This window comes from Palaemon carinicauda, chromosome 33 (assembly GCF_036898095.1).
Source record: "Palaemon carinicauda isolate YSFRI2023 chromosome 33, ASM3689809v2, whole genome shotgun sequence".
Classification (NCBI taxonomy): Eukaryota; Metazoa; Arthropoda; class Malacostraca; order Decapoda; family Palaemonidae; genus Palaemon; species Palaemon carinicauda.
Window position 1 is genome coordinate 5558446 of NC_090757.1, and position 12433 is coordinate 5570878.

Consider the following 12433-nt stretch of genomic DNA (forward strand, 5'->3'; position numbering starts at 1 on the left):
ACTTGAACTAGTGTTTAGTCTCTTTCCCAGCCACTAAATTTTTTATCTTTATATATGTTTTCTGTTTTTTGCTAGTATTAATGAACTGCATTATACGACTGATTTCGCAATTACTACCTTTTAATGAAGGGTAGAATTGCGTGTTTCAGGGAGAAATCAGTAAAAGTTTCGATTTCAGTGAAATAAGTGCAAAACAGAAATCGAAGTGATAAAGTGATATGCGCAAAGTGTTACAGTGTTGCGTCCGAGGGTTCGTCTGTTCGTGCCTGTCGTTCACCTAGTCCGGGACCTCTTGCAAGCTCCCAAGCCCAGGGGAGAAGTAATGTCGAACGACTTATGGGTTCGTCAGGCCGTGATCAACGAACAGACGTTTCCCTCCGTGGTTTCGGGCGTATCTACCCAAGATCGCCCCACCCACACAAAGACGAGAGAGCCCATTTATTTCTCGTCTGCGGAAGAGGTTTCTCGTAAGAAACCATGGACCAAGGTCTCGCAGCTTATTAAGCGCAAGTCGGTCCCTTCCGCGCAAGTCCAACGGCCCAGTTGTAGCCACTGGGTCAGTTCGGACTCGCTGCAGTCTTCCGACGACTGCTCACCTCCTAAGAGAGGCAAAGCGGTACCGCATCAGGCAGTCACACCGTCTGTTGCCGCACCTGCTCCTGTAGACCTTAAGTGGTCTTTGCTGCAGACCATGCAGTCTCAGTTAACGTCATTGATGCGGGACTTTCGTGCGGAGAAGGTTGACACTGCACCAACCTCTAGCCTACAACCAACACGGTTGTGCGTCCTGTGGACGCTGAGGCGACCTTCTGCCGCACTCCAGCTGAGAGAGTCCCGCCACCCATGCGTTCCAGTGTACCCTGCCAGCCGCATGTTGACGTTCAGTAACGCACGGAACCTTCCGTTGACGTTCGCGAGGTACAACAACAGTCTAAGTTGTTTTGTTTTGACGCGGTGCGTCAACCTCCGCATTCTAGAGTTGTTTTGACTGCTCAGTATAGACAGTCAAAGCAGTCTCGAGTGAACACTGTATGTCCTCACGCACCTGTTGTGGTTGACAGTTCAGTTGTTGACAGTTCACAGACTGTCAAGCAGTTACATGACGTTGCCTTCTGGTCTGCTACTAATGCACCAGTGCTGTATGTCCTCACGCACCTGTTGTGGTTGACAGTTCAGTTGTTGACAGTTCACAGACTGTCAAGCAGTTACATGACGTTGCCTTCTGGTCTGCTACTAATGCACCAGTGAGAGACTCACTGAGATAACCTAGCTTTTATCGGACAAGGTTCCTGTAGATGAGAAAGTGCTGTTCTCCCTCCTACTGATATTCCCTTGAGGACTCTGTCATTTGGAGAGGAGCCTTAAGCTGCTTAGCCTCCTATGGACTTTAATTAAATCATGATGATTTTTTAAGGATTTTCGTCCGGATCTTGTAACTGCTGCTCCTCGTTCGCCTAAACGTCAGAACTTACACTAGGCCTAGCTACTTCGAAGCCGTTGTTTTTAAGTTAGTGCTCTCTCGCTCTCCTAGAGAGCGTTACGTTGGCTAGGCGACTGGTTTTTGCACCAGGAGGAGTTTTAGGGATACAGCCTTTGGTTTCCCTTCTTTTAAACTGGCTTATAGAGCGAGAGTCTGATAGGACACGAGAGTAGTTCTCGGCTTGGGAGTTCATGCCTCTGCCCAGATAGACTTCTCAATTCTGGTAGACTCGCCCTGGCGCCTAGCCAGGAGACGCTCCAAGTTGTTTACAGGTCAACTTCTCAACTTTTGTCGAGCCTTTGAAGATTTGCTGTACTATTATGTCACACATAACAAGGCTTTCAGGGATGGTAAATGGTTCCGCCTCAGTCGCTAACCCCGTCTGTTGCCACACCTGCTCCCGTAGACCCTAAATGGGCTTTGCTGCAAGACATGCAGTCCAAGCTTGCGTCCTTGATAGAGGACTTAAATGCGGAGAAGAACCTTCTGGCCAACAACCTTCCAACCAGTTGGTTGTGCGCCCTGTTGACGCTGAGGTAACCTACTCGCGTCTGCCAGTTGAGGTGGTTCCTCCTTCTGGCCAACAACCTTCCAACCGGTCGGTTGTGCGCCCTGTTGACGCTGAGGTAACCTACTCGCGTCTGCCAGTTGAGATGGTTCCTCCACCGATGCGACCCAGTGTGGGTTGCCAGTCGCACGTTGACGTTAAGCGACGCTCGGAGGTGGTTGTTGACGTTCAGGACGTTCAACAACCAGCAGAGGTGACTTGTTGTGACGCAGTGCGTCAACCTCAGCAACCCGGTAGGGTGTTGACTGCACAACCCAGACAGTCTAGACAGTTTCGGGTTGACGCTGTACTTCCTCGCGCACCCATGGTTGTTGACAGTTCACAGACTGTGCAGCAGTGCCATGATATTGCGTCCGGCTCCGTCACGCTTCCACCAGTGCGACCGGATTCAGCGAATCAGACGTTGCCCACTCCGTTGCCGTTCCCTCATCAGTTTCGGATGAGGAACCCTCTGATGAGGACGTTGCTGAACAAGACGATCAGCCCCCAGCCCTGCTATCCATCCAGAAGATGCTGAAGAAGGAACGCTGCCCAGTCAGGCTGTGGATGAGTCTGGTAGGGACACTGTCATCCGTGGATCATTTTGTGTCACTAGGAAGACTACACCTCCGTCCTCTTCTATACCATCTAGCTTTTCACTGGAAAAAGGACAAGACGCTAGAAGCGGTCTCGATCCCGGTTTCCGGAAAGATAAAGTCTTGTCTGACTTGGTGAAAGGACTATATCAACCTTAGAGAGGGTCTTCCCCTGACTGTTCAGACTCCCAACCACGTTCTCTTCTCGGACGCATCGGACGTAGGCTGGGGGGCGACATTAGACGGTAGGGAATGCTCGGGATTATGGAACTCGAGTCAAAGGACAATGCATTTCAACTGCAAGGAGCTACTGGCAGTACGTCTGACCTGGAAAAGCTTCAGGTCTCTCCTTCAAGGCAAAGTGGTGGAGGTGAACTCGGACAACACCACGGCTTTGGCGTACATCTCCAAGCAAGGAGGGACCTACTCTCTGACATTGTACGAGATCGCAAGGGACCTCCTCACCTGGTCAAAAGGTCTAGACATATCACTAGTAACGAGGTTCATCCAAGGCAACTTGAATGTCATGGCAGATTGTCTCATTCGGAAGGGACAAATAATTCCAACAGAATGGACCCTCCACAAGGATGTATGCAAGAGACTTTGGGCCACCTGGGGCCAGCCAACCATAGATCTCTTCGCAACCTCGATGACCAAGAGGCTCCCAATATTTTGCTCACCAATCCCAGACCCAGCAGCAGTTCATATAGATGCCTTTCTACTAGATTGGTCACATCTAGATCTATATGCATTCCCTCCGTTCAAGATTGTCAACAAGGTACTGCAGAAGTTCGCCTCTCACGAAGGGACAAGGTTGACTCTAGTTGCTTCCCTCTGGCCCGCGAGAGAATGGCTCACCGAGGTACTTCGATGGCTAGTAGACGTTCCCAGAACACTTCCCCTAAGGGTGGACCTTCTACGTCAGCCACGCGTAAAGAAGGTACACCAAGGCCTCCACGCTCTTCGTCTGACTGCCTTCAGACTATCGAAAGACTCTCGAGAGCTAGAGGCTTTTCGAAGGAGGTAGCCAGAGCGATTGCTAGAGCAAGGAGAACATCCACCCTTAGAGTCTACCAATCGAAGTGGGAAATCTTCCGAAACTGGTGCAAGTCAGTATCCGTATCCTCGACCAGTACCTCTGTAACTCAAATAGCTGACTTTCTCTTATATCTGAGGAAAGAACGATCTCTTTCAGCTCCCACTATCAAGGGTTACAGAAGCATGTTGGCATCAGTCTTACGTCACAGAGGCTTAGATCTTTCCAACAATAAAGATCTACAGGACCTCCTTAAGTCTTTTGAGACCACGAAGGAGCGTCGTTTGGTTACACCTGGTTGGAATTTAGACGTGGTACTAAGATTCCTTATGTCAGACAGGTTCGAACCGCTACAATCAGCCTCCCTGAAAGATCTCACCTTAAAGACTCTTTTCCTGATATGCTTAGCCACAGCTAAAAGAGTCAGTGAGATTCATGCCTTCAGCAAGAACATCGGATTCTCATCCGAAACGGCTACATGTTCTACAACTTGGTTTTCTAGCCAAACACGAGCTGCCTTCTCGGCCTTGACCAATATCGTTCGATATTCCAAACTTACCGTATGGTTGGAAATGAACTAGAAAGAGTCTTATGTCCTGTAAGAGCTCTTAAGTTCTATTTAAAAACCTTTACGAGGCCCGTCTGAAGCTTTATGGTGTTCAGTTAAGAATCCATCTTTGCCTATGTCAAAGAATGCTTTATCCTATTTTATCAGACTGTTAATACGAGAAGCTCATTCCCATCTGAATGAGGAAGACCAAGCTTTGCTGAAGGTAAGGACACACGAAGTTAGAGCTGTCGCAACTTCCGTGGCCTTTAAACAAAATAGATCTCTGCAAAGTATAATCGACGCAACCTATTGGAAAAGCAAATCAGTGTTCGCGTCTTTTTTATCTTAAGAATGTCCAGTCTCTTTACGAGAACTGCTACACTCTGGGACCATTCGTAGCAACGAGTGCAGTAGTGGGTGAGGGCTCAACCACTACAATTCCCTAATCCCATAACCTTTTTAATCTTTCTCTTGAAATGTTTTATTATTGTTTTTGGGTTGTCCGGAAGGCTAAGAAGCCTTTCGCATCCTACTTGATTTGGCAGGTGGTCAAAGTCATTTCTTGAGAAGCGCCTAGATTAGAGGTTTTGATGAGGTCCTGTTGTATGGGTTGCAACCCTTGATACTTCAGATCCTAGGGGTCGCTCAGCATCCTAAGAGGATCGCGAGGCTCCGTAAGGAAGACGTACTTAAAAAGGCAGAGTAATTGTTCAAGTCGACTTCCTTACCAGGTACTTATTTATTTTATGTTTGTTATTTTGAATAACTGCTAAAATGAAATACAAAATACTTAGCTCATAATAATGTAAACATGTAATGCTGGTCTCTACCCACCCCCCTGGGTGTGAATCAGCTTATATGATCACCGGCTAAGTTTAATATTGAAAAATGTTATTTTTGTTAATAAAATAAATTTTTGAATATACTTACCCGGTGATCATATATTAAAGGACCCTCCCATCCTCCCCAATAGAGACCCAGTGGACCGAGGAGAAAATTGGTTCTTTGTTTACTTGGAGTACTAAGTACCTGCTCGACAGATGACGCTGTTGATATACACCCCCACCTGCATAGCGATCGCTGGCGTATTTTGACCGTAGGTTTTTCTGTCGAGCAACAGAGTTGCAGCTTATATGATCACCGGGTAAGTATATTCAAAAATTTATTTTATTAATAAAAATAACATATTTCAATACTTACCCAATACTGTATTTAAATTGCTACATTATTATTATTATTGCTATTATTATTATTATTATTATTATTATTATTATTATTATTATTACTACTTGCTAAGATACAACCCTAATGGGAAAAGCAAGATGCTATAAGCCCAAGGGCTCCAACAGGGAATAATGCTTAGTGATGAAAGGAAATATAGTACAAGAGAAGTTTAAGAATAACAACATTAAAATAAATCTATTATATATAAACTATAAAAACTTCAAAATAACAAACGGAAGAGAAATAAGATAGAATAGTGTGCTCAAGTGTACCCGCAAGCAAGAGAACTCTACCCCAAGACAATAAAAGACCATGGTACAGAGGCTATGGCACTACCCAAGACTAGAGAACAATGGTTAGATTTTGGAGTGTCCCTCTTCTAGAAGAGCCGCTTGCCACAGCTGAAAAGTCTCCTCTACCCATACCAAGAGGAAAGTAGCCACTGAACAATTACATTGCAGTAGTTAGCCCCTTGAGCGAAGAAGAATTGTTTGGTAATCTCAGTGTTGTCAGGTGTATGAGGACAGAGGAAAATGTGAAAAGAATAGGCCGGACTATTTGGTATATGTGTAGGTAACGGAAAAATGAGCCGTAACCAGAGAAGGGATCCAGTGTAATATTCTGGCCAGTCAAAGGACGCCATAACTCTCTAGCAGTAGTATCATAACGATTGGCTGGTGCCCTGGCCAACCTACTACCTACCAGCTTTGAAGTGTGAGGTAAGGATAAGCATTACTGCAGGTGTTTAGGTTTCTTGCACGTCACTTTTATGTGATCCTGTGAGGATACAATCCTTTTGTCCTTTATTTAGTTCTATGACTTCAGTGCTAGCTGCAACACTTGTTGAATTTTTAGTAAGGTAGTTAGCTACCAACAGGTGGTGTTGGGAACTCCTGCCCACCTGCCAGTCCTCAAGACTAGCGCTTTTTGTCTTCTACCACCACGAGTACAGACATATTGTTGCTGCCTCTCTAAAACTAGCAGGTAATCATTTTCTTCTAGTTTATATGCATGTTGTTTTTGAGAATGGAGACAATACTGAGAGATGATGATATGTCCTAGCATGATAGTTCACAGTCATTCCCATGCAATAAGTGTAAGCTTTGGCATCTTCTGCAGTTAGTGGAGTTCACCAAGGAGAGGGAAAAGGTAGTCAAGAACCTTCAGATTCAACTTGAGAAACCCAAATTTGATGCTTAAAAAGTTCTATAGCTTCCTTTTTCTTTTGAATAGGAATCCTTTAAATTTTCAAATTCTCCTCAGGCTGGGTCCTTGGAAAGTACTCGAGGTGGGTGAGGAACTCTTGGCCTCTGCCTTGGAATGAAGTACAGGATGAGCAGAAGTATCACATTTCCCTAGTGAATGTTATAATTCTCCATCTCGGCCCCAAAACTAGCCAATCGTCATCCAGACCGATAATGAGGACAATATAGATCTGGGGAAACAGTGGTTTTCCTTTGGCCTGGCTGGTAAAGCTGAAGGAAGTTTTATCAGGTTCTAAAACTCTCAAGGCTGTGGCTTAGACTCATGTGACTCCCACTGTGGTGTTTGGCTCAGCATTGGAGGAGGTGGACCTATTGATGTTTCCCCGAAGATTACAGATCTGGTAAGAAAGCCCTTGTGGATTCTTCTTATGTCAGTGTTGTCATTATTCGGCCAGACTTCGACTCTTCTGCTTCATGCAGAAGCTCAGAAGAAAGTAGGGAAGGGGAAGACATGTATTTGTACCTCATCTCATTCTTCTTCCTCCTCCTCTTCCTTTTCATATTGCAATTCTGATGCTTCCGGAAGAAGTTGGATGAAAGAGTCTTGGAAGATAGATCATAAGACCAAGTGATCTCTCCTCTCACACACGAGAGACTAAGTGCTCCCAAGTTCCAGCCCCATGGTGGAAGATAACTTGGGCTGTTGTACGGGACCGAGTACAGTCTCCGGTGGTCAGTTATATGGAATATGGTCTTTGGTGGTCAGTTGTATGAAGGGTAGCATCCTCCTCCTCCTCCTCCTCCTCCTCCTCCTCCTCCTCCTCCTCCTCCTCCTCCTCCTCCTCCTGGATGGTTAAGGATTCCTGTAGTTTCTCTTTCCCAAGGTACTCGAGTATTAAAGAGGGAGAAGTTGGTAAGTAGTGATATCACTTATTGACCAGTCCCCAGGTGGCGCATAAGGACCGCCTACTCCTCTACAATCGTTGGAGGGTAAAGTACGGGATACTTGTAGTGTCTCAAGTTTTGATTATCAGTGCTAGAGTCAGTTTTGTCTCTGATGTGGGCCATTACCCTTCACGGCCTGGAGTGTTTCCAATCAAAGGGGAGGAAATTGTTTCCCAATTGATCTGAATAGCTTTTTCCTTTGCAAAGGAGTTGATGCAGAGAGAGTAGCATTATGGAGGCTTGAAAAGTTTGCCCCTTTTAAGATATCCAACCTTGATCTGGTACATGCGGAGGAATAGAACCCAGTGAGGTAAAACTAGCTTCAAGACCACGTGGTAAAATGTAAAACAAAAAAAGGTAGAAAAATTTTGATCTACATAATATTTACTGTAAATTTTTTATTTTTGTATAAGGATAGGATTGTGCATGTGTACAGCTTCACCAATGCAGATATTAAGAAGATGAAATGCTTTTTAAGAGTTTTAAACATAATACACTAAGTGTAATTTTGCTCTGGGCTAATGTGATTAAAAGGAGATATGTTTTAAAACATATAACAAGCAAGATCAGTAGACAAATGCATATATATATATATATATATATATATATATATATATATATATATATATATATATATATATATATATATATATACACACATTATTCCAGCATTTTGTTTAATCATGTCTATTTATGTTGAATATTGTTTCAGTTTTTAACAGTCTGCTATTCTTGAGAGACAGGGTTATTTATTTCTATTGATTCAGGAGTATAATGTTTTGTATAATGACCTACTAAGAGGTTCCCACTCATTTTCAGTTAGTGTGCTTGGAATATTGGTAAGGAAAAGTTCCTTGTTTATCAACCAACTTGCTTAATACCCCAGTCTTAGGAATGGAACTCAGTCGTAAACTGAGACATACCTGTACTATAGTACAAACAAGAGTTGAACATTAAGGTCAGGAAAATTCGGGGGTAATAATAGATCAACTTACAGTGTACCTCTTAAAATTTAGTGCATATTAAGAATTTTTATTTTACGTTCGTTTGCCGTAAGGTTTTAACTTTCAAACATCATCTAAAATTTGAAAGGCAAGAAATTTGATAGTATATATTTTCACAGGGCTATATTATAAAGAAAGTCGAGGAAAGGAAGAAGGGTGATGGCACATCTGAAGAAGTTCACATTTATCAAGAGTTTATTCCTCTGCTCTTTACACAACATAAGGAACATTCATATGAAAAATTTGACAGCTTTAACAAAGGTATGTTCATTGTGTTACTGCGTTGATTGAAAATTCCTTACTTCTGCAAAAAGACTGAGTATGCACCATTGCACAAGTATAGCTTTAGTATATGGTACAGGTATAGATTTTCCTTATAAATACATAAAGAAAATTTTTTATCTTGTGTATGGTAATAATCTAGATTGATTTTACTATCTGTAAGTGTTTTAATGTGCTGTATTTTCATTTGATTTGTCACATTTATTTATGTACTGACAGTGCAGTACTTGATATTTATTGTAATTGTAAAATAATTCTAATTTAGCTTCTTAAAATATACTGTGCTGCAAATTTCACCTTTCATGTAAGCAAAAATTCACCAGGGGTCCTAAGGTATGTAAGAAGTTTGAATTAGAAATGTAAACAGTAATAACATAGGTAAGGGCTCATTTACAACTTGAAAATATCATAGTTTGTTTTGGTTTCAAAGTTGCATTATACGCTCAAGAATGTTAGCTAATATCTAGTTCTAGTACCTAAATACTGTAGCAAGTCCTTACAAATGTTTTTCTTGGCATACTTTATGCCAATACTGTACAGTATGGCCATTACAGTATAACACTGGATAACATGAATGTTGATCCTTTATCTTCCCAAGGAGCATACAATATGTAATTAAAGTACAAGACATACTAAATACCTTGCTGACCTACCTAATTAACTTATGAGTACCTATTACCAAATCAATAAAGTTATCATCCTTCTGAATGAACTGAATACCAAACAATTACCTTTCTACAAAGTAATGATTAAGTATAATGAAAATGAGAGGTTTATTAATTTATTTTAATAACATAAACAAAATCTAAGATTATATATAAAGGTCATGAATACAAGCCTCTTGTGCCTTCTACCAATCCACAAAATGATTTATTTTTTCCTTTGCTATGCATTGTACATTGGTAGGTGATTTTGATATAGATAGAATAGTATCCAACATTTTATTGGGGAAGTTTTCCCTAGCATTACTCACCCTTGTACCTTTTGATAATTCTATCACTGTAAGTGAAATATAGATATTTTATTAATGGGTCATGTATTTTTCATGCTGGTTAAGAGTTTTACTTTAGCTATTATTTTAAGTTTAGTATTTTAAAATCCTTCAATTTATTTTTTTAAATAAGTAGTTTTAGTAATGTATATTTAATGGAATTTTATACAGCTTGTGATGAGTTCTTCTCTAAAATGGAGGCTGTCAAAATTGACCAGAAAGCCATGCACCAAGAAAGGGAAGCCCTGAAAAAACTTGAAAATGTCAAGAAGGATCATGAAAGAAGATTGCAAGAATTGATGAATAATCAGAAGAATAATATTGTACGAGGGCAGTTGATTGGTATGTATATTATTTTAAATATTTTTACTTTTATTAGCTAGAGGTGTTTTTGTAGAAATTTTAGTTTACTTTTCAGTGCTGCTGTAACATTTAGCTGATATTGCTAAATGTTCGTTAGCATTCTTATTTGTTAAACAAATACAGTACTGTAGACTGTTGTCTTGGGTATTGCTGACCACAAAATTACACTATTTCTTTGTAGCAAAGAAATTTGTTTTGAAAAGTTTATTGATCTTTGTAGTTTCTGATTTATTTCAATACAGTTTAGCTTTGTATTATTTCAGTGAGTTTTACCAGGGGTTCACTGTGCATCCTTGCTAAAACTTCTGCTTTCCTATCTCTAACATTAAAGAATGAAAATTGTTTTCTCCTCCTCACTCAAATTGCCAGACCCCCTTGCATGGTGCTCTTAGATAAACATTATTTGCAAAGTGAAACCATATTCGTTGTCGTTCTAGTGCCACTTAAATATGCAACATGATTCTTATGTCTGAGTGTTATTTAGTGCCTCTTGTTTTGTAGATAGATCAAAACATACTGGGATAATTTTCTCAGGTTTTAGAGTTGTTTTGCTCTAAATATTAATTGAATAACCTTTTTTATAGGGTCTTTCTCTCAAGGCTATCTCTTTTCTCTGCAGCAGCAAGAGAATTTGAGGTGAAGAGGCTCCTTGGTATTGTGTGCCATCCGTTCTACTTAAGGTATTGATCCATATTTAAAGGAAGCTTTAAGCAGTTTTGCCCATCATGGGACTTAGTTCCTAGTGTAGGATGGTCCATGTCCTCAGGGTACTGATGCAAATACCTACTGCTAACTGGAGGAGGGCATTATAGGGACTGTCTGTCTTCTTTGCATCAGCAAGAGTAGTATTCAGGCTATTTTTCATGGCAAGCATTTGAGGAATGGGGGTTCAGTCACCTTGATTGTCTCAAATTGTTTGACAAATACTCAGCCCAGTACCACTTTGTCCCAAATATTTATTGTTCCGTAACTTGTGTATACATATATATTCCTCAGCATCAGTCTACCAGGCAGTATAACGTCTTGTGTGGTTGGTGTCATGTGAAAGTCTCTCTCCACTCGATACCTCTATTCCAGCAATAGCGGAATCCTTGAGTATATGCAAGAGGAAAAGACCCCCTATTCAGTTTCAACAGGTAAAGATGATCACTCAACCTTTATCCTTCACATTCAAACTGAAAGGAAGAGACATCCTCTCATCGCTAGACCTTTCCTGACTCATACGGACTTACAACTTGCCTTTCTCCAGTCGGAATTGAGACCTTCCTCTCGGGACATGGTTCAAATTCTCCGATCTCTAAAGAGACCTCCTTATGTTCCACTTCAACAGGCAAAAAATTTTCACCTGGTTTAAGAAGACAATGTTCTTACACACTCTGACAGCAGCCATACGAGTCAGGGAACTTCATGGTCTCTCTTTCGACATCACCCATTAATGAGAAGGGTGAAAGGCAGTGTTCAGTTTCGTCCCGGAGTATGTCGCCAGAAGAGGTGACGGATCCTACACAAGTCTCCACTCGGTAACGGACGATCCAGATCATACGTTACCGTACCGAGGGTAAGGTATGAGACTCTACCTTAAGAGAACGGCAACAGCCCACCCGGGTCCCTTCTCTTGTCATTAGCACTAGGAGAGACTAAAGGAGGATCACCAAAACATCATCTCAACATGACGACTCACGATGTTAGAGGCATAGCTATGCCCCTGGTCCTTCTTAGCAGATTACTCTGTGACGCAGGTTTTACAAGAAACGATGTGAATGCTCCAGGTGACTTTCACAACCTTTCTCCTGCAAGACGTGACCCACAGGAACTCGATACGATCTCTATCGATCCGGTGGTGGCTGCACAACAGCTGGTTGTATACCTCAAGCTCCTTATTGGACAAGTAGCAGAAGGTTGAGGTCACTGTTACCCGGTTTTAGTTTGCGTGAATGAAAAGATATGACTATCTCTTATTCTTTTCTTCATCCCACCCTCTCGTTGGGAAAGCAGCATCCTGGGTTCTCTGCATAAGCTGACCTCAAACCACTGCAGGTAAACCATGCTCCCTTGTGTACCTAGTCTTAAGCTAATACTGTTGCGTCCCCATCCCCTGGCGAGGTGGTATTGGGAAAGTCTTGGTTACATCAGTTTTTTCCTACAATAGACTCGGAATAACTGTACCTAGACAGTCATACTTCTGCCTGTCTCAACACACAGGTTGCGTA

At 42.0% G+C, this 12433-nt stretch overlaps 1 protein-coding gene across 2 annotated transcripts in view; it reads left to right on the top strand.

The window, feature by feature from the left end:
- LOC137625826 (ribosome quality control complex subunit NEMF-like) overlaps positions 1–12433 on the top strand; it is a 143917-nt gene that overhangs the window by 57022 nt on the left and 74462 nt on the right. For both annotated transcript variants that reach the window (XM_068356712.1, XM_068356713.1), the window contains exons 7-8: positions 8707–8848; positions 10032–10202. In XM_068356712.1, the coding sequence (XP_068212813.1) occupies positions 8707–8848; positions 10032–10202 (313 nt within the window). The remainder of the gene's footprint in view (positions 1–8706; positions 8849–10031; positions 10203–12433) is intronic.